Source organism: Bemisia tabaci, chromosome 5 (assembly GCF_918797505.1).
Source record: "Bemisia tabaci chromosome 5, PGI_BMITA_v3".
Taxonomy (NCBI): Eukaryota; Metazoa; Arthropoda; class Insecta; order Hemiptera; family Aleyrodidae; genus Bemisia; species Bemisia tabaci.
The window spans coordinates 34,426,089-34,449,656 of NC_092797.1; the positions used below are offsets into that span (position 1 = coordinate 34,426,089).

A 23,568-nucleotide genomic window follows, 5' to 3' on the forward strand; every position below is an offset into this window, starting at 1 on the left:
TTCTCTTTATTTTCTGTCTCTTTAAACTTTCCATAGTTCCCTAAGTTTCATGAGTCTGCCGCTTGATTAATGTTCATGATAAGAAATTACAATTTTTCTAGAAAGTTTATTTCTCTTATGTTCAGTAATCTCATGCGGTATCGATTATCGATGGCGAAATTGCAAAAATGAGTTTCTCGGTTCACGCCGTTGCAGACTCCCTGTCAGACTTAATTTTCTCCATTTGTAACTGCTAATCGTAATTTTTTGAAAATTTCAGTGATATTTTTTCTTTTCATAGAGAATATTATGTGGAAACTTCAAGCCATGATGTTGGTTTGGTATAATTGTAAAAAATAAAATGGGAGCGGAGATTTCGAAATACGTACTGCATCCGAGATACGTATTTTCGCAATTTCACCTTCGATATTTGCCTTAAATGAGTGCTGATGTCACCATGAAAATTGTTTCATTGTAATTTTCTGCAAAAATAATAGATTTTGATGAGCCACTTAGAATTGTAATTTAATTGAATATTTGCAAACCGAATTAAAGGTTTGAGACTTCATCAATTTTTTTTTTCTTCTTCGCGAGCTGTAGAAAGTTTGGCTCACGGCATCGCTACTAAATTCTACGAAAATGATTAAATTTTAAGTTTCATTGTAGGTATGCTTTGGAGTTTTCAAATTAAAGAGTAAATTGAAAACATTTGCAGTGAAAATTCTCAGATTTTCAAGGCGAATAACCCTGAAAACAGGGGAAAGATGTAGAGGGATATAATGGACTTTTCTTTAACTCCTTTCAATTCTTTAAACTTTCAGGAGATAAGGACAGAGAAACTGTCCTGAATTCATCAGTGTAAAATCTTAGATTTTTGAGCTAAAAAAGAGGGTAGGAAATCAATGAGCTCTGAGAATAGTAATTTTGATAAGATGTAAATTCTTTCAAAATGAAATAAATCTTTTGTACTGTGTTCGGCTAAGATAAGTATTATTTTGCTTGAGTAGTAAATGCAATAGATAACTCTTTTAATTGCTGAGTGATATTTGGATATTTGTTAATTTTCAGATTTTCAAAAATGAATCTATTCTTACTCTCATACTATGAGGCAGAATTGATGCTTTTGTTGTGAGAAGGATTGGTAAATTGAAAATAACGAAAAATGCATGTTATAATTCATTTTTTAATATATTTTACATTATTTCAGACAAAAAGAAAGAAATATTCATACTTGTCAATACACATGAAGTTTTTAACACGGACAACCTACCGAAAAAATATTCATTCCAATTTTAGTTAACATTTATATATGTATATGTGTAATTTTGTTAAACTCGAGATTTTGGACTTAAAGAAAATGAAGGCAACAGTTTCACAGAGCTGTCCCCTGTAGATGGATTGAAAAAAACGGTAGATACGAAACAAGAGAGTCTTGAATGAAAAGAGGTTGAAAAAAAAAGAAACAAATAAAATGCTCTGCAACAAGTAGTGCATGTTCAGCATAATACATTATTACTAAAAATTATCACGGGGCTTAACAATTTAGGACTCATAGAATACTTTCACTGAACAACTAAAATCAATCATACAGAGAGGGATGAAATTGAAAGATGTAAAAACATGGAAGTAAAATCATTCCGAGTCAAAAGAGTGTCGAGTAGATTTTAAAAAGTTGATAATTTGTTTTTTCCGCCTAATATATGTTTTCATGTATAAGTGTAAAGGGATTTTGGTTTAATAATCTTTTTTACATAATTTTCACAACAAATGTGATGACAAAACGGACAGTAAGAAAATCTACACATTGTGAGAGCATTAATTAAGTGCACCTTTTAGGTTACCAGTTTTGGGATGTGGCAAAAAGGGCTATTTCTGAACTGAACAGCTCTGCAATAATTTTGATTCAGACATGCATATTTATAGTAGATAGTTCTGAATTAATGAGAGATTTCATCAATACATGGAAATTCGATCAAAACCTAAAAGGTGCATTTATAATAAGCTTCATAAATTAGACAGCATCTGCAATACTATTGTAAAAAATGCAGTTTTTTCGCATTGAACAGCACTTTGTAACTTTTGAAATGACATATGACTGACAAAAGAAGGAGATGTTATCGATGAAATTTTTATATAAGTTGAGACAGAAAAATGGACTATCACGATTTCTTCCAAAAACTTTGTTTTTTCCCACCGCAATCAGGAACTTTATTGAAGTTAAAGTTTTTTATTAATTAAAAAAAAGAAAATAAATTGGCAAGTTATACAAAAAATACTTTAAAGGAACGAAACAGCGTGTTAAATGGTAACTAAAAGAATCAAACAGTGTCAAATATTCCTAAAATGAAACTTTACGAGGTAATTCGCACCTCGTCCTTGGTTCAAGGATTTTTCGAGTTTTAAGTTGTATGATTCCTTATAAAACAAAGTGATTGGAAGATGCTGAAAATAGGTATTATTAGTAGAGGTAAATTATGTAGGGTATATACACACATATACATGCATACACACACACTCACGAGAATATAAATGGTAAATAAAATTGAGAACTAAAATTGGTTATGAAAGGTCAACGACTGGATGAATTATTGAGAAAAGAGGACAAAATTGTCCTGAAATTGTTTCCATCAATCAATTAACAAGTAGGTATGATTTTGAACTATACATAAAAATAATTAAGTCTTCATTACTTGACATTTTTATTTCATTTTAAATATAAATTGCAACTCAATTTATACACATTGTACTTAAATAACTATCTTCCTTTCTTTAATTTCAGTCAGTCTCATGTCCTTAATTAAACAAACTAAGTTACATAACAATAAAGCTAATGCAAATACGTACAATAACTATGAAAGAAAATGAAGAAAACAAAGAGATGAAAATTGAAGGAGTTGTTTTCTTGTTCACATAAATATTTTTTTTGTCTGTTTTTCTTTTTTTTAAAATGATTTTTTCAATAATACACAAAGGGGTTTTCAAACATATTTACAACAACAACAACAAATGGTTTAACTACAGGTATCAATTTTTCCACTATTTTAAAATTTTGTTTTCAACTTATCCTTTATTTTTAAAATAAAGCAAATTGAAAAACAAAATAATAAATAATTATAAATAAATTTTTTACAGGACTATTTTTCTTAATTATTTCATTATTACAATCAGTGCGTTTTGATGCTCCCATTTGATTGAATAAATTTCTAGGAAATTTACTTCAATTAATATTTACAAAGAAAAAAAATTGGTAATTTTGAATTAATTTTTGCAATGGACAAGAAACAGCCAAACACAATCATAATTGGAGGATATTTTATATCCTCTTCGAAAGGAGGGAAGGATAATCATATTACACACAAATAACTATTTTATGACTAACTGGGTTTGCACCCACAATGATCTTAATTAACGACTTTCAAATGGTTTTTTACAAGGAAAGAAATGAACACGGAATTTGGGATTCCTGTTCTTCAGATGAAAGAGGAAGTCAGATGGCTGCATCAAATCCGGTATCATTTTAGAAAGAAAATGTATGTACATGAAAGTTCATTTTTGAATTTCAAATGCTGAAACAGCATGGAGAGAGAATTGAAAGTATTTGGAGACTAATGTCAATAGTAATTGAACGAGAGGTTTAGGGTGCTTGAAGCAAGATTGAGGAAAATTTCAAAGGCAAGGAAAATGTCGATAATTATCAACTATTTTCAGACCAGGAGGTGGTTATTCAATTTTGTTTCGATTACAGGACAGTATCGATAGTTCTTTATATCATCATGCCATTTGTAATATAATTTTCTTCCCCTCTCCAAATAATCAAAATCGATGCAAAAAGAGACCTTCATATTTGGTAATAAATTAGGATAATTAATTTTGGTGGCACACTTACTCTCATACAAACACACATACACAAACATACTAAACGCAACAATTACCACATACTTAAAAACTAAACTTTATACAAATAATGTACAGTGTTGCAAATTGGTCCTGAAAAACGTATTTTTAAGTTAAAATTTCATTCTGGTTGTCTTGCTTCACTAAAGCTATCCTTTAGTTACAATCCAGTTGTTACTTCATTTATATCATCACTTTAGTTTAATTGGAGATTTTAAATTCAATGTACATCTTAAAATTATTAATTTTCCTACATACGTTTTTCAATCGAGATCGAAAGCAACTTTATAAATTATACATAATCAAAATTAGTTCATGATTTGTACCCACTTATTCATTGAATTTGAAACTGAAAAGTTCATGTTCTTTAACAACAGTTAACTTTCCTCGTTTTAATTCATTTTTAATATACATGCCATGATGGGCTTTGTACTATCATACAAACACAATTTAGAAAACGATTACACATGTAAATCAATTATTCATGATACATGAAAAAATAAAGTAAAGAGATTGATTTCAAGGGAAATGCAGAGAAAAATACCAATCAACAACAAAATCATGATTTAAAATTGATAATATTTTAACCATGAATAAATAAAACTGATATGAATGAGTTTCTGTATTTAACTCTGCGAACTTCTAGATATGTCAATACAGTGTTACTTTGAGCATAAGTACCACATGTATTCTTCACAGCAAACCAAGGAAGTTAAAAGTTATACAGATTTAGCGCCTAGGCTTCCATCTTTACAATTTTGTGCGAATTAGCAGATGGAGGTCGAGGGGATGACGGAGGAGTTTTCTTTGATAAATTTAAGGGTTGCTGAGAGTTAGCAATTCCAACTTGCAACTCAACAACGTTACTTGGGGTAGGAGATGCTGCTGGACTTGACATCCGCAACAAAGAGGGTGACGTTGAGGATGGAGAAATGGGTGCTGACACAGACTGAGGATGCAAATGTCGTTGAGATACAGAAGAATGTTCTATACTGGGTAAGGAAGATGCTGAGGACAGAAGATGATTGTATGATGGTGATAAGGAGGAAGGAGTTGAACCACGATTTGTTGTTGTAATTACACTTGTGTTGTTACTACTACCCCATCTACTTTGATGTGGAATGTTGTATACATTAAAATTAGCACTAGGAGCTTCACCTCGCATGATGAAGTTATGAATGATATCTGTCCTTTTTAGCTGCTCAGGTGTCATTCTTGGCCCCTCCATGAGGGACTTTGCTAAGGTTGAGTGAGTTGATGACAATAGTGACGACGATGAAGAAGATGTAGTTAAATGATGGTGTAGCTGTGATGATTGGTTTTCACTTGGATGAGAGTGACCATTTATAATGATCATGGGCTCAGCTTCTGCTGAATCTCTTGCACCATTACATACATTGTTCCTTAGAGCACGGAATTTCTTGTGAGGTTTGTAAGCTTCGTCCATTAATGAGTTGGTATCATACAAGGGAGGAGCTTGCAAGACTCTCTTTAAAACGGGCATATCTTCTACGATATGATTATGGTTCTGTTGATGATGGTGATGGTGATCATCTTCTAACGACGATCTAGGACTTGAACAGACGGACGTAGGAGCACTATTCGTTAATTTATCTATTTTTTCCGTGCCGGATTCGATTCCTGAGTCACTAGGAGAATCTAATTTCCGGAAAGAAGTTCGGTTATTGCTACTATTTACATTGTTACTTACATTACTACTGTTAATGATGTTGACGGATTTGATGGTTAAAATGGTAGATTTGTCATCTTCTCCGGAGGTTGATCCGGAGTTTGCTCTATGCCTATGAGGACAGATATTACCAGCTAAGGTTGCGGCTAACAGAGGAGCGTTGGCTGCATGTTGGCTTGTTACATTATGGTGAGGATAGTCGTTCATCTCTCCGGAGCACATGGATTCTGTGCTGGAGACAGAGCCTAGTGGACTCTTAACTTCGTCCATTGTGACGTCACTGGAAGAGGACCACGAGGAGGAGCCTACGGGGCTTTTGCTGCAGTTCTCTTCCTCTGTAATGGAAATTCCCCACAGCTGCTGCTGTGCTTGCTGTTGTTGCTGCTGCTGCTGCAACTGCTGCTGTTGTTCAGTCATTTTAAATGCTAATAACTTTTCTGAATGTAACGTATTTAAAGTTCGGAGATCAGCGATTTTCTTCATTAGTTCGTGGTACAAATTACCTGTTTGCATTGTCGAGTGATTTTGATTGACTACTATTTGTAATGCCATCTTCAGTTTATTTTGCATTCTTTCTATCAGTTCGACGTTTCTCAATCCTGGTCGATCTGAAACAGAAAAAAAATCACACTTTCATTAGATTTTAATCTTGATAACAAAAAAGAAGACATAAAGTCCAAGAGGAGGAATTCGTAAGCTATTAAAGAAGAAATATATTTACTGGGATAAGATTATCAACTCACCATTTGAAAATATTCTGCACGAAGGATTGAAATAAAATCTTGGGAAAACATTTGATTGAACTTCTTAAGAAAACGGTAAATTTTTAGTTTAGGGGATTTTCGTGATTGAGATAAAAAAATTAAAAACTTGAAAGGCAAAGAAGATTAAGATAAAAAATATTGCAAAGAAAAAATGTAAACTTACCAGGAGCAATAACGACGATGGAGCTAAATAGACCGATTTCAGCATCAGACAAGTGTAAGGAATTTAGTCTTTCAGCAAAATCGAACATACTATTCATAAGAAACCGCGCATTAGGACTGTTGTGGACAGATTCTCTTCTTAGGACTTGTCCATTTAGGCAAATCATACTGTTATTCTGTAACAGAAAATAAAACAACACAATTAGCATTAATTGAGAAAATGGATTGTACTTGACTTTTTTGGACGACAGGTGATAGAAATGCAATCATTTGGAAAGCCAGTGTAAAATTGAAGTCAGAGGAGAAAATTGATGAAAAGCACGTGGTAAAAAGGAACTGGTAAAACAGAGTGGGCTTGCATTTCGAATTTTCTTTTGAAGTATTTTTCGTGTTTTCTCAATGCTTTTTATACTAATTTTCGATTTTTTGATGGAATTTATGGATATTTGATAGTAGGTATGAAAAAGATAGGAACAATAAAGAAAAAGAAATTTCAATTTACCTGAGCATTAAACATACAAGCGAGGCGAACGAGTAAGACCTCGAAGACGCCTGCTTTGAGGAGTGTGACTTGGTCATCTTGAGGTAGCAAAGCAAATCCAGGTATTCTTTTGGCAAACTCTACGACACCTCTGATGGCAGGTGAGAATCTTTTGGAGAAGTCCTGAAGAAGTTCTTGCTGACCAGTCAAAGGTTGAGGATTAGGATTTAGCGGACATGCCTGAAACAAACAAAAAATCGAAACCGTCAAGAAAAGAAATTTCAAAACATTCTAAAAACGCACAGCTACAAGTTAAACAGCGTTGACAGTCAAAAATTATCCACTGCAATGAGCAATGAACCACGTGGCTTGTCGGCGGTGTCCTGACGCGAATCGTTCGAGCCGGAGCGCTTCACCTTGAATATGATTTCCTCTCCAAGAGCAAGGTCGACAGGTTTATTGGGACCTTCTCAGACGGCTCAGAGGTGAACGCCGAGGGATTCTCATGCCACCCGCACGGGCCCGGGGGCCCATAACATTGTTCACGCACCTTGCGGGCTGCATTGACCCCATGTCTAGACTACGGCACGCCAATTAATTCCCCTCCCCCCGTATAACCTCCTCCTCCCACCGCCTACCCAAGAGTCCCTCGCCGATCCAATAGGCCCTCCGTTCCACTTAGCCCCGAGGGCTGGCTAATACTCTCTGACGCTTGTCTCTATCTTTCGAACAGAGCAATCGATTCAGTTGGCGTAGAATTAGAAGCTCTAATACATGCTCATTTCGGATAAGTGGACCGAGTTTAACAGAAAGGAACCAAGCCACATCAGCTGTTGCCAAAATTACCTGGGCAATTCATTTTTTTATGAAAGAACGTTTGTGCGGATTTCTGTGAAAATGATAAGGAATTCGCTTCATAGCATGGAGAAAATTCACTGAAATTTGCACGATAATCCGCTCTACCGTTTTCATGTAAAAAATTAAATTGCCCAATTAAATTTGGCAATAACTGATGTGGCTTGGTTCCTTTCTGTTTAACTCGGTCCAAGTAATCAGAATGATGATACGAATTAAAGTATGGTTAAAATACTGCAGATACGAGAATAAACCCATTAACTTTGTGTGCTTCTATTGGAATCGAAACTGTGATGTTGCATGAGGATTTGAAGCGTATTTATCATGTGGGTGGTGAACGAGATTGTGAGGGTAGGGATAAAAGAAAACCCCGAGGAAAATTGTTCGAAAATAATATTTAAATTACCAGGGAATCGTACAAAAGTACTATTCATTTCTCTATTTTTTACTTGAAAAGAATGCAGACATGTTAAAAGGCGTTAATCGGATTTTTTTTTTATTTTCCACATTTTTTCTTCTTTTTCGGTACACGATCTTACAGGATTTTATTCGTCTCATTCAAAACAATGATAATCCCTAAAACTCAGTGCAAGCCTTGTCAAATAAACCAATTCCCAAAGCGAAAGAAGAAAAAAATAATACGAATTGGCAACGTTTGAAATAAAATGACTCATTTGGCAACACTGAAATGAACTGGGAAACTTTTATTCTCTTTTTACCCTTTTTTTCAGAATTCAAAAGCATGTATAAATATGCATGCAGAGAGACAATACTGACTCTACCGATTTATTTTTTGGGGGGGTTTACTTCCCTATAATTTGTCCCTACGAGCCTACAACCAAAAAAATTCCCCATATAATAGTTGTTTACACTCCCCCTCCCCCGCCTTTCCGATTCCAAACGAACACCTAAAATTAATTTTTCTTCCTAACAGAGGGACATTTTTAATTCAATCAAAATTTGACAAAACGAACCTTAGCGTGTACGTGAGAAGGCACCTTATATCACTCACACACACATATACACTACGTTCACGCGGGCACTTGGACGGAAGCGGATCAGACCGGACTTTCCGGACACGGGATTGGCAACACAACCGATGGGAAAACTACACGAAAAAACTGAAAAAACCAAGAAAAAGGGACTCGAAGGAGGGAAAACGCCGAGCAGACGTGTATCGGGGAAGCGACGGCGGAGCACTGACTACTGCATAGCCGCGGATGACAATGGCCAAGGCTTCCTCGATATTCCTCGATAATCGCCGAGTTCGAGACTTGGAGCCGCGAGCAGGGGGAGCCGGCGCGGGCGAATATCGCACGGATCGCGGCGAGCGGGCTGAAAAATGGTAACTTGAAGAATTAGGGCAAGGTGAATCATCGAGCAATTTGAGTTGAGCTGGGTGTCAAGGGCTCGCGGCGCGCGGCGGCGGCGCGGCTGGGCGTCCCGACGCCGCGCCGAGCGTCGACACACCGACTTGAATCGATCGAAGCTAACCTTGCAACGCCGAGCCGAGGTCGTTCTTTCCTTTCCTGAATCGCGTAAGTGAATCCGGCCGCGGTTGCATTGCCGCGCTTTTCTGCTACCGTTTTCACATGCCCACACTCGGCGCGGCTCTTCCGCCAACCTAACCTCACGCATCTCGACCGCGACCTCCTCGAAAAACGCCGACGGCCGCGAAAAACGATCGAGTGGGACAGTGGCGTGGCGTGAATTGCGATACATCGATTTTTATGCCATTTGAACCTACGGTGAAGAATCGATTATTAAGGTGTTCGCTGCGAACACCCTGTTTATCGATCCTTTTCCATAGGTTTATACTGCATAACAATCGATATATCGCAATTCACTGGAGTGGGACGGACCCGCGGATCGAGCTAGGATCCCACCGGATTTCCGCTAACTGCACTCGTAACTCGGTCACTCCACTCCTCACCTTTCTCGTCGATGACTCTATTGAGGTTAAGTGTAAGGCTAAGGTTACACCCTTAACCTTCCTAACCTTAGAGGCCGTCCGTTAGTGACGTCAAGGACTGAGGGGAGGGGGAAACTACATGAAAATTGTTTTCAAAAGATGGTGGGAGGGATAAATGGTACCTGACATACCGCCGTGCTAAGGAAGAAAGGCGTATGAGCCTTCAGATGTTGCCAACTTTCATTCGATGGATCACGCATTTTCTTGGAAATTTGGGAACATTTTTTTTTTATTTTTCAGGGAATTTTGTTCGTAAATTGATCTGAAGTGTCCGAAAATTTTAAAAAAAATATTCTCAAGATTAGATATTTTCTAAGAGGGAATTCGGCAACATTCGAATGTTCTTGCGGCGTTTTTCCTTAGCACAGCAGCATAAGGGAAGGAAGAGTAAAAATATTTTTATTCCAAGAGAGGAGGAAAATTACTAACTGGGCGCATGCATGAGAAAATTTAAAGTAAATTGTCCGAAGAGAAGGATGATCAAACAAACGTACCCAGAGAACAAAATTGTCTGAAGAGGGAGAGAAAATTGGAGACTGAATTGAGTTTTGCGAGCGGGCGGGCGAACGAACGAAATGGCCGGGCGCGAAGGAGAGCAAACGCATGAATGGCCGAACGAGAGAAAACAAAAGTAAAATCGAGGGAAATAGAAAGTAATGAACTCATTGAGAGCCGGAGAGCAGCGACTCTCACTGCGACCAAATTTTTACCACTGCCCATTTGTCACAAGCGTAGCTTTCTATAGGCGCCGCATTATTTCCATCGATTTATCACGGCCCACACGATTCGCTGCTCTGGACATTTTCCTAAAAATGCGACGGGTTAGGAGGAAATTCGCTGTGACTCGTTGCGATAATCGGCGCTTAACACGAGGGAAAGGGGCACGAAACCGAAGTAAAGTGAAGGCAAACCGCAGTAAGAGTGCGTTGCGAACGGAAGGCGCAATGAGATAACTATTCGTGCTCTCCGGTGCGTTTTTGGCCTACACTGTGGAAAGGAAGGCGCGTCCGAAAGACGAAAAGAGACATGTTTTTCGTGGCATTCGTTTCTCGTATTCCACGTTGTTTTCCCAGATTTTTCTGGGCATACAGATTTCTTCTGATAAGTCTAGGTTTTTCTCAAATTGCTAGACACCCTGCTGGGCAAAAAAGAGGGCAACTCTGACATTCTAGAAGAAAAAAAATTGCTAAAACCAACCAATATTGCTTTCACTGGAAAAAAGTCGCTTGGATCTGGAGTCGAGTCTCTTAATAACATTGACAAAAAAATAATCTTGATTCAATCCAATTTTTCATTGAATCGAACAGCCGAGCCTCTTGAATTAGCCGGCTTTTCTTTGGATTTAAAAAAGTCCGATTGAATAAAGAATATTTTTTCTTGTCAATGTTTTTAAGAGCCTGGACGCTAAATCCAAGCTAATTTTTTTCCCGTATTGGCAGAGGACCTTTCAGATGCCCTTCCTAAAATAACGCCCCGAAATCGAAAAAGATAATATGATAAAATGTGAACTCACCAGAGTGGGAGGACAGGCGGTGTACTCGGGGTCGTCGCGCGCCCTCTGGAGGAGAGGCGCCACCTTTTCCCGGGTGAACTCGCACGTGTCCAGGTGGGCGGTGACGACCGTGTTGAGGAGGCGCTGCTCGTCTTCCAGCTCGGCGGCGACGGCTTTTTCCTGCGACCGCGAGTTGGTCGACTGCTGCATCGCCGCCAGGATCCGCGCCTTCTCCCGCTTCGGCACGCGACCAAACCGGACAGCTGCAACACACAAAAATAAACAACGACGTCAGAAAAACACGCAAGGAAACACAACACAAAAAACATTCAATTTTCTGTAAGCATGGGACGAATAGTTAGGGAGCGAAAGAATGCAGAGAGGAGGAAAAACCTCAAGGCGCAGTGAGATAACTATTCGTGCTTTCCGGTGCGTTTTTGGCCTAAACTCCTAATTGAAGGCGAACCGGAGTGACAGGGTCTGGCATCCTGCGTCGCGAACGCAAGGCGCTTTGAGATAACTATTCGTGCTCTCCGGTGCGTTTTTGGCCTATAGTCTGGAAATGAAGGCGCTTCCGAAAGACGGAGAGAGAAGTATATTTCGTTATTCAAAATCGTTCAAGTTCTGTTATAAACGAGAGCTTGAAATTACCTGAAATTATTTTCCAGCGTTACAATTTTAAAAGGTGATGATATCTAATTAAATCATTACAAGAAGGTCCCCGATTTGGATTTGTCGTTCAGTGCGGCTTCATAAAGAATATTAAAATGGTATTGAGACCAATATTTACTTTTCTTGAGACTACTCTTTGGAAAACTGTCAGGACTAGGTTGGTTTCTGTTCAGGGACATGGGTATAATTCAGAGCGTTTAAAACGCTTTTCAAACGCGATTTTCGTTGCATTACTCGTCGTAAAGTGACGTTTAACCGCGTGGGCATCGCTTAACTAGACTGTATCCGTTGATGACACGGAATTTTCGAATCGCTGCCAAAATCAATAACCGGCGCAAACAAAGCGGAACCTCGTTGCATTATTCCCAACGGTTAACCCCAAGTTTATTGCGTCCCCCGCGGGGACCAGGGGGCGCTGCGACCCGAGTCGATACACGCGGCCGCGGAGGCTGTAAACAATATTCGCGCAATCGTTTCTCGATAAGGTCTAAAAATACGCGCCACAAGTTTAATGCCATAATTGACCTTCGATTAGAGCAAACACTCGGGGGAGTACGCGGCTTTCAAAACGGCCCTGTTATTTTCGATCGAAAAGAAACGCGAGGCCTGCCTCCGACGAATCGACGGGCCTACTCGAAACAGAATTAAAAAGTGTCGATTGAATATTCTCCGTGAGGAGGTTCTCTCCAGACGCGACTATAAATACCGGATATGTAACCTCGCTGGGGAAAAAACGATTGCAATGACCTAATACGCGCTTTTACGGACGGCTCTACTGCCAAATTTTAATTTCTGCTCCAGAGCCCAGACTCCCGCCGCACGGAACGAATCGGATATAATTGGGAGCTTTTACGTACCGCATCGAGATCGACAGAAAGTTTCGTCTCGCCGAGTTTTCTCTTCGGTGGAATTAAAGACCGCTGCCGAGAGAAAGGAGGGCTCCCCAAGTGCCAGCGTTTTAGTTAGCAGCTAGACACTTACTAGTCATCTTCCCTCCTCGTCCTCCACGCGAAAAAACATTCATTTCAAAAAAAAAAAAAAAAAAAAAAAACATTCGCTCTACCTTTTACTCAAGGGGCAAATCTACGCCATATCCTTGAAATAGTGGAGAAACAGAAATTGCCAACATTATTACCCGAAATAAAAGGATAGCTACTGCGGATTTTATGGATATAAATCGGCGTTTAAAGGATGTAAATTGTATGATTAAAAAAATCAAATGGACCGATGAGATTTTGGATGATTCCCTCGCTCCGATCCATGGGGAAGCTTCAGGCCGCAGCTGAAGATACTATCCACACAAAATTAGATGTCAACCAGCGCTACCGATCCCCATCTATGCGCAGCGATTGCATTTTCTCGGAACGGACCCGAAACGGGGGAGAAATAAGGACAATCGCGGGACGAGAGGTGGCTCCCGCGGGAGTTGTAAGGACAACAGGAGCATTCAAGAGGCTGATTCGAATCGACTGGTGCATTCACGGTCTGGTTGGGGATTAGGATTACGAGGAGGACCTCTGTCTGCCGGGCGGCGGGGGCGGGGGGCCGGGGGGTCGCAGGCGTTGGGCAACGGGCAATATCCGGACTGGACACTTCAAGGACGCACCCGAAAAGAGGATCCGGTTGCATCAGCCACCTCAAGGCTGCACGAAAGCGATCGGGGAGCCTCTCAGGGTCTTCCAGCTTTCTTCTTCTTCGCCAGGGGCCACCTGGGCGCGCGCTGCACCGCGACGACTGCTATTAATCGCGCTTCTTCGTCGTTGAAAAATTGGAGCAATGCGAGTTGGAATCTCCTTTCGGTTGCTAGAATCGAGGGGGCTCCGCAGAGACGAGAATTTAGCCCGTGTAGCTGAATTTTTGTCCAGCCCGTTCAAAAAATTCGGACGAAACTCTTGCATCTACCTTTTCCTCCCTCACCCAACAATAGAGGGAAGATTTCTAGACGTTCTGAATCGTTGCAAACTCGAAATTCCTGATGAAATTTTCAAGATTGTTGCGAGACGTTTTCTAATTATAGGGGTTTATGTCAAAAAAGAGGGGGTTGTATCAAACTTTAAGGTAACTTTCGTCCGCCATAGTGTTTTTTTGATGGGGAGGGGATAGATGCAAGGGGTTACTATGTACTGACAACTGATTGTGAGAGAAACTCACGAAATATTTCCAGGGCGTGAAATCTACCGACCGCAAACCAAAACAGAGCCCTTTCCGTATCCCCGACCCAAGACTCCGGTCCGAACATGGACCACAGCTCGGTCGTGTCGTCTTAAGAAGGTCAAAAACGAGATCTGCACCCACGAGGGAGCGACACGGGCGGAGGCGGCGGGCGCGGGGAGGGGGGGCGGCTGGAAGAAAGTGAAACGGCCGGCATGGAAAGTAAAGTTAAAGACGAAAGAGATAGTTCTGCCGATTGTTATTTTTATTATTTTAGTAGGTCATGTCATGCGGCCGCTCGCTCGCTCGCTTTGCGTTCGTGGAGAAAGGACCGCGCCGCGACCAGGTGTCGAGGCTCGGGCGCGCATTTCGCTTTCACTCGTCCTCCGCGTTGCCGGATGGATCCCGACCTCCCATGCAAGTTGACAACACTGTTTTTCGTCCATTTGGATCCATGGTAATAATCGATTTTGGACAAGACAGCTGGGTTCGAGAGATTTTAATGCATTCAAATGGAAGAAAGGCGGTGTTGTCGACTTGCATGAGTCATGGAAGAAGGCTCATACTGTCCCTCATGCTGAATAGGACAGTATAACGGAATGATCCGTTACAAAGGCGATTTGGAAACGGTTTTCCTGCCTTACGGCGCCAAAACTGGGCAATTCGGGAATTGCATCGCATTTAAAACGAAGGATGCACGCAGCAACGGGATATAGCAGCTGGTATACGTGCCTGCACTGAAAAGTTATATTGTCTAATGGAAAATCGCTTAAAATTCTTGTAAGAAAAAAGGTTTATGAGATTTGTATGTCCACAACAGTTTAAATCAGTAACAAATGGCTGATGCCTACGTTATCTAATGTTAAAAATATTTAGTATTTCAACCATATTTTGCGATGAGGAATCGCTTTTTCTGGCTCATTGAAAAAACAACTTAAGTGTCATTAATATCCCGATCCAAATATGTGCTTCCTACGAGCTTTTTTTAATGATTTAACTTATTTTTTACTTTTTTTTTTTTACGCGCAGTCGTTACCGAGGGGTTCTGGCAGGAAACAGACGAGATGTACTCTTTCACATTTTTTCGTATTTTTTTCTAATTACATTCTCTCTCAGGGTTTCGAACAGATAAGATAAGTACCGGACGACCGCATGATTAAGCGGGCGCCGTTGTTATCCCCACTTCGGAGGTCAGTAACCGCGCAGGACACTTCTGAAGATAAACACTTCGACTTAAGGGTGACCTTTCGCTAGAGTTGATGCGCGTTATTTCTTCAATTTTTTTTATTTTCTATTATCTTAAATGGAACTTTCAAGTGAGTAGCTCATTGCCAGAATGCTCTCGAGTGTCGAACTGTTAGATGAGCACTTCATGCACTCCAATCGCGGGAGTCATCTAATCGAGTTCCTGAACGCGCTATTGAAAAAACTCTAAGACTCATGGAGAAGTGGCACAGGGAAAATCGCAGATGCTGGGAGGAAAAGCGGAAAATCGGATGAGAATGTACAGCGAAAGTTTCAATGGCAAAGCGCGGCGAGATGGATGCAGAAAGGAAAACAAACAAGGAGGAAATGACGAGCTGCTAACAATTGCACCGAACAATCATGTGGATACTCGCTAACTGCATGCAAACGCAACGGCCTTGGATTTGCAATTTTATCGGGCGAGGCGTAAAGACGTGATCGAGAAGGGGAAAACTAATCGTGAAGCGTATGGAGGCCTGTGAGATTTAAGACCATGATGTGCGATTAAAAGTGATAAAACTTTGACTTCAATTTTGTAATTTATGGCACAAAAATTTCCTTAGATGATTTCTGAGGAGTGATAATACACGTCGAAGGCACGGGCATGTAAGAGCGCAGAAGTATGAAACCAGCAACTAGAGCATGCTTTGAAGGAGAGGGAACATTTTAAGACAGAATTTGCGCAAAAAAAATCGAATATTCATTTTTAATGGTCGCATTTTAGATTCGTCCCTAAAAGTTTGGCGGAGAGCTTAATGATAAACGTCAGTTCACCTTCAAATTTAACGTAAAAAGGGGAAGTTAACCCCTGAAATTTGTTTAGCATCTTCTATACTTGTAAAAAGTTAAAAATTCAAAAGCGAGGACCTGCATTTTTAGGTAAATGTAGGAACAGCAATTTGAGGGCGAACTTTCGTGTCTTTAAATGTGGATATGAGATAAACTGAAAAAAATAATAAGAAATACGTACGGGCATTATGGTAATTAACGACACCATTTAAGATCCCTTTCAGAATGGGCAACTCCTCATCCATTTCATAAACACTTTTCAATTTTGGAGTAATTTTGAATGATTTGAAGAGAAAAACGAGAATGGAACTAGACGGAAATTGAATTTGAGAGAGAACTATTCTCAAAAGCGATAGACAAAATAAAAAACGCAGGAGAAATAAAACTGGTAAAACGACTCGAAAATCAATGTGGTGTGAGAATGAGGGATGAACTTAGCACGAACTTGGAACTTCCGAACGAAAAATTTCCGTCTAAGCAAACAACAATAATTATTACACTAAACACATATCACAGAAAAGAGACGAGAGAAAATCAATATGAACCTCCAGTTACGACGGCGAGGGGTTGGTAGTTGGTACCACACGGATTTCGACACAGGTAACAACGCACAACGATCAACAAAATATTTTTGGTAAGAGGAGCTTTCGGAACTCGGTCTCCGCCGCGGCACAAGACCTCGTCGCACACACGAGCTTTCGAGAGCGGGGTATCCAAAGAGTGCACAGATCACACGGGCATTCCTGGCGAATCACAAACACCCGAAACCGACGCGATTTCGAAAAAAATCCAACCGTAAAAAAAAAAGTCGTTCGGGACGCTAACGAAAATTCACAACGTCCAAATTCGCGGGATCGCGGCGCTGAGAAATCGAAACGCAGGAACTCTCGAATGGTTATCCAAAGTGAACATAGTTGGAGCGACGAAATTTCGATTCACGGTGCACTACGGGCTACTGATAGAAATCCCGCGGTGGCACCATCGTTGTTGCGGCACCGACAGCGACACTGACGGCAGACGGCCTATGGCTAGAGGAACGTAAACCGATATTCGTGACGTCAAGCCGTGGCGGGAAACGACGCCCCCCCGCGCTCCGCCGGCTCGCCCCTTCCTAACCTTGAACTTGGCTGGCTGTGCCCGCGCCGCCGACCGCCCCTCCCCGCCCCACCTAGCGCCACCACCGCCGCCCGCCTACCATCGCCTGCAACTGTCTCACTCTCTCTTTCGGATTATCGACCTATATTGCAACTCCTCTCTCCTCTCTCTCCGTACTCTCTCGCCCCTCCCCCCGCCGATTCATACGACATTCATTCATTACTCCATCAAATAAAACTGGCCCTCCGCAAGGGCCTCCGATCCCAGGACCTCGTGGGATTGCACCATAGTGCCTCAATTTGCGAGATGAGCCGACATCATATCCAAATTGGGCGGGGTGGGTGCTCGCCTCACCAATGGAAAATCACGGGTTAATCATCGCGCCGAATTTCGAGAGGACATTCAAGGAGACGCGATTCAGGTGGTTTGGAGAAGTTTCCGAAACTTATCTCGAAATTAAACAAACAATATCAGAGCGAGCCGCCGATTGTGAGAATGCATCGCGGTGGTTGTGAGGATGATTCAGCTGGTGCTCGTCCTTAATCCAAGGTTGGGGTTTCTTATCTACGAAACATGAGCAATCGCAGGAGCATTCAAAACGGAACTGCGCGATGATGAAATGCGACGTCAGTATCGGTTTAGAAAAAAACAATATCGTCATTAGGGAAACTCATGAGAAGTGCCTAAGAGGAATTTGCAGAGCGCTAAAAATGATCGCCAATGGATCTAACATTTACGTTTTCGATGGAGAAAAAAAAGTGACCACACTCCAGATAAAAAAATCAGGAGTGGGAGAGATAGGTCCAAAAAATCCCTAAGCTGATAAAATAGCGTAAGTAATAGAAAAAAATTATGGAAAGGAAAAAATAGTTTTGAAATTACTGACAGACTGAATAGTTAGAAAAATGTCATCTTGAAATTTTGATTTTAGTATGCATTGGTAAAAGCATTCGCTCAAAATGAACTGAAGCATTCTTAAAAAGGGAGGGAAATGAAAGTAAATATTCAACGCAAAGAGCGCAAATTGAGGAGAGCAAATCAAAATGCTGGCAAGGAACATTACGCATTAATTCTCCATACACTCACTCGAATGAGAGAGCATGAGTGAATTGAGAGCGTGTAGAGTACAGCGCTCGCCGCGAGAGGGCGCTGCGATCATCGCGACGAGAAGTTAGTTCAGCGCTTCGTCGACAGAGCGCAGGAGATGCCTGAATCCTACCGCGACGAGAGTGATAACAGCGTGCCGCGCCGCGCGCCGCACAGAATCAATGATTCAATAATCACAAGGTGCTTGCAGTGTGAGCACACTGTCAATATCAAAAACTCGATTAGTTTCGATGAAAAATGACACTTGTCTAGAAAATTATAATTTTACTTTTTATCATCTCCTTACTTCAACAAGCTAACCTCTTTTCGAACTGAACCACTAAAATTTAGGCAAGTGCTTGATAGAGTTCAAATTGAATATTAATATAATGGCAAAAGTGCCATTTAGGTAATGCAAATTGAAGCCCTCAATTTTTAATTTTATATAGCCCAACAGCCAAGCACACATGAAAAAAGATAGATTTTTAGATACATGATTTTTTCAATATTGGCCAAAAGTTATCAGGGGATCTGAGAAATAATTAAAATTATCAGAATGCTGTGGGGTTAAGCTTCATTTACAAAAAAAGTAACTATATACAGCAAAAGATAGAAAAAGCGTGATCAATTAAAATATTAGAGGCAATTTAATTTGAGAAGAATCATAATAAAATTATTTGCAGGTCTAAATCAAGGCAACAATTAAAACTTGAAAAATTCAGGTTGTTACTGGCTCTGAGAAGTGAAAAATAAGCTTTAGAATTTCGTAAGTTAGATGATAACAAAATTTCAAGCTCAAAACAATTGATCCGATATGAAAATCGTCGGGAACTTGAACGCACAAGTAGAACGAGTGCCGCGCCAATGAGAAGCGCCTTCAAGGCGGCGTGGATACCACTAATCGTACACCTAGATACATTTCGATATACTTTGCTGTGTTTAGCGCATAAGCGTTCAATTGAAGGCGTTTTTAGTGCCACGCGCGCGCCAGCTGCTCTATCATTCCGTTTCTATCCCAGTACGATACCCTTTTGAATTTTAAACGTTCGTTATTGTGTTGGCGGAGGGGATTTCTTGTTATACCCTTTTTTTTCTCTCTACCTCTTTTACTAATTCTATGAAAATGGTTCCGATAACGATGAAAACGATATCATTGAAAATGAAATAGATCAATGCTGGAGAGAATTTTAAAAAACTGAATTTACAACTCTAATACTTTTTTTCACTTTTTTTCTCTCCACCCCTTTTACTAATTCTATAAAAATGGTTCTGATAACGATAAAAACAATATCATTGAAAATGAAATAGATCGATGGTGGAGAGAATTTTTAAAAACCTGAATTTACAACTCAAATTCTGCTGATACCAGACATAAAGTGATACTTATAAATTTATTTACAGAGCGACTTGAAGAACTTTTCCGCAGTTACGGATGAATTTTAATCCTTTGAACACAAGAAGGAGCATCCTGTATGCTTGTAGATTTCTATTACATTGAGAGTGTTTCTTTTTCAGCCGCAACCTCTGTTTCAATTTCCTACTTTGAGCCACGTAACCGCTTTGAACAGAGGGTCATAATTGGATCAAGGGGGCACTTCCCAGGTGCAGTACGGGCCGGAGACCATCCCGAAGATGCAGGAAGCAACCGTTCGCGCCGCGCGGAGAAACTCGAGCGAGAAAGCTCGAAAACGCGACCGCGCTCGTGACGAAACCGCGCGGGAGAGAAAATCCCGGAACCCGCGGAGAAATCGGGCCCCCCGAGATCCGCAAGGTGAGGGCGAGCCGCGGAAAGGTAAACAGAGGGCGATGATCGATTTACGGGCGCCCCGACCGAACCGGACCGGACCGTTTCCTGCTCCATCCCGGCCCGGGACCCGGAGAGATTGAGGAGAAAGTGGGCCCGCTTCTCCGCGACATGACACGGCCGCGCGTTACATCACGGCGGCGCGGTTACATTACTTCCGTCACTTTCACTCCTTTACCTAATACATCTTTGCCCCTGCGCAATGCCCCCTCAGCCCCCCCCCCCCTTCGGCGAGTCCCCCTTTACCCGGTCGCGTCTGCTAATTGCAGCGGCATCCAAATTCGAGTGTCCGACTTGGTGTCTCGTTTTACATGTGCACATAACGCGTCAGCCTCCAATGAGGAGCACGGGGGGAGGGGCGGAGGGCGGAGGGGGGGGGGGCGGGCGAAGGCTCCGGCCCGAGCGGCGCGCGAGCGCATTTCGTTCGGCTCGCGAAGTAGTTCACCAGTTCGTTCACACCGGCACATATTCCAACTCTTACACAACGCTTAACGAATAACCTCCAATCTGTTTGCCACTCTTAATTGCGGTCGAAGGCAGCTCGGCGCCGCCGCCGCCTCGCCACCCCCCCCCCCCCCCCGCCTACTTTGAGCCTTCCCGTGTCCCAGTCTGAGTCCAGCGCCCTGAGCCCGTTTCGGCGCGGATAACGCCCTTTTCAGCGACCTAACCGTCGTCTTCCGCTGTGGCGCTCGCATTATGTCTCATCACCAACCCTTTGGAAAGACACCTTAGATGGTTCTTTCGATTTGCATTTTGCGATACAATGGATGGGAAAATGACGAAAGTTAGACCGGGGGGGGGGGGGTGACTTTTATAATCGTCCCGTTTTGCTTTGTTCGAGATTATAATTAAAATTATGAAAATTGATTATTGATCATGCCAAAATTTTAGGTTATGTTTACATTGCTATGGATCATAAACATGCGATAATTGGGGGGGGAGGGGAGGGGAGCTGTAAACATACAATATGCGGGGAGGCAGTTTTCAGATTCACGATTCCCATTGGTGATAAATGATTACGCTTTAATTACTGATGGTTCAGGGTGATTAAGAAAGAAAATGATTGAAAAGGGAGAGAATGGGGTTCCGACTTGATGACTCATTGGACTTTACCATTCTATCTTCAACGTAAATAAACAGAGCTAATTCATTTCCAGAGGCCCGCTAATCGGCCAGCACCAATCAAGGAAAGCATTCAAAAGCTTATCAAGTGAAGTGAGAAGCGTTGAAAATCGTTGTGAGATTGGTTGCTCCTCCACTTGGAAAATACACTCTCCTTAACTATTTATGTCGTGCTTAGAGAAAACACTTAAGGACTAATTGTGTTGCTCAAATGGATCATCTGTATCAAATATTGAACGTTTTATTATTTTTGAATGGTAATTTTTCATTGGAAACTCCATTTGTAATGTGTATTTATGGCTGATTCTGATGACTAAATATCAAAGGGATTGAATTCATCAGGGACAAATAAAGTAGAATTTACGAAGAGAATGAGTCAGGAGTAGTTTTGAGTTTAACTAACGCATTTCTTCTCCTGTTAAAAGCTCAAAGTTGAGAAAAATATTTTAAATTTGAAAATGGACGTGGAGCTTAATATCCATGATTGAGTATCATCGGTGAATATAACTCCGAACCTATTTTTCAGGATCGATCTTGGTTCCCCTAGGTTAATCTGAGTCCATATTGTAAGTTTTCTGACTAACGTATCTGATAATGCTAATAAAATGTTTCAGCCGTGCCATTGTTTATTGTTCAGGAGTAAGGGCGCAAGATGATCCAATTGCGCGAAAAATAAAAGAAATGAAGAAAATGATAACTCACCATCACGGCTCATCCCAACAGCGATGCATTTTTTCAGGCGGCAGTATTGGCATCTGTTGCGGTTAATCCTTAGGATGGCGCACTGTTGGTTCTTGGTGCAGGGGCGGTACTGGATCTTCTGCTGGATGCTCCTCCGGAAAAATCCCTGCGAACAACGATGATCCTCGTAATGACTGTCGTCCATACACAACTCGTTATCGGGCAACACATTTTCAATCTCGCGCCTCAGACGCGACACTTTCTTGCACCTGCCCACCGACCGGACGGGGGTTTTCTCGTCCGACTTAGGCGGCATCGCCAAAGATTTGGCCAACAACGACTCGTTAATGTTTTGCGTCAACTCCTGGTACTGTTCCTGACATGCTGGCGACATGATCAACTTGATGATACTATCGTACACGCATCCCATAACAGACGGATTTCGAGGTAGCACGACACGAAACGAAGGGGAACACTTAGAGGTACATGTCCACCGATGGCACTGGTTAGAGATATCACAGCGGATTTGGTAATTTGAGGGGGTGAGCTCTCGGGTTGAACTCAGCGGACGAACGCGCGAGGCGAGCGTACGAGCGAGCGAGCGAGCGTCGGGAACACGACTGACACTACAGGGAGCTTCGAGTCTGGCTACGTAAGTCGCTTGGAGTACAGTTAGCGCGGCTGCCCGGCCTGGCTCTGGCTGCCTATCGAGTGACCCAATTTCGGGCTATTCACCCGCCTCTCTGTTTTCTGTTGTTGACGACCTCAGGACGGCCCAGCTCCAGCGCAGCGCGGCTCATTTTGCGAAAGTGAGAGTCAATAACCCCTCGCGGAGCGGGCGCGCATTCGAGTGGGGGATTATGGGGAGGGGGCGACCCCGGCCCCCCCGCCTCTCTGTGTGTCTCCTTCTAGAATGATTCCAGAGCATTGCCCTCCCGCCAGAGTTGAACTTATTGCGTATGCTGTGTGCGGTAAGGCACTCGCAGTCACCGCTTGCCGTCCAAAATGCCCCAATTTTTCCAGTTGTATCCAATAATATCCCGCGCATGTGCTCCAACACGTTTATCCGGCTATTTATACCGTTTTCCAACACCTCCGCGCACACCCCCTTCCCTCGGCTCACACCTATCCGAAACTTAGGGATGCCATACTGTTTTTGGGTAAACTTCGAATTAACTGTAAATTAAAGCTTTTAAAGTAAAAACTGACCCCAAAAAACCCAAGTTGTACTACATTTTGCGATCAGGAGTCTCTTACTGACTTATTTAAGAAACATCATATGCGCCATTCGTTTTCCCCAGCAGATAAGTGCTTTTATGAATGGGCCAAAAATGGAGACTTCATAGCGTGAAATTTGGTCGGTTTAGCCATAAATTTTTTAAAAGGACTACAAAACTTGCGTACTTGCTTACTTTTCTGGTATCTCCGCATTTTCCTTTAGGGACCCTCGATTGGACATATTTATGCTAGAGGGAGCTATGCACAAATCGAAAGGAACAATGAGGCAAGCATAAGCTATGCATGTACAAAAGGTGTCATTTTCATTGTATTCATTTGTATATGGCTCCTTCCAGCATAAATGCATCCAATTTTACAGAGTATGGTGGAGGATTTTTTTCCTTTTTTTTTTTGCG

At 41.5% G+C, this 23,568-nt stretch overlaps 1 protein-coding gene across 3 annotated transcripts in view; it reads right to left on the minus strand.

Moving 5' to 3' along the window:
* Positions 1 to 1,142: 1,142 nt before the first annotated feature.
* Positions 1,143 to 23,568, minus strand: part of Eip75B (Ecdysone-induced protein 75B) — a 222,090-nt gene continuing 199,664 nt past the window's right edge. For all 3 annotated transcript variants that reach the window (XM_019052057.2, XM_019052058.2, XM_019052056.2), the window contains exons 3-7: positions 21,956 to 22,100; positions 11,311 to 11,552; positions 6,992 to 7,210; positions 6,491 to 6,665; positions 1,143 to 6,171 (exon numbers count right to left, since the gene is read on the minus strand). In XM_019052057.2, the coding sequence (XP_018907602.1) occupies positions 4,610 to 6,171; positions 6,491 to 6,665; positions 6,992 to 7,210; positions 11,311 to 11,552; positions 21,956 to 22,100 (2,343 nt within the window). In that variant the 3' untranslated portion in view covers positions 1,143 to 4,609. The remainder of the gene's footprint in view (positions 6,172 to 6,490; positions 6,666 to 6,991; positions 7,211 to 11,310; positions 11,553 to 21,955; positions 22,101 to 23,568) is intronic.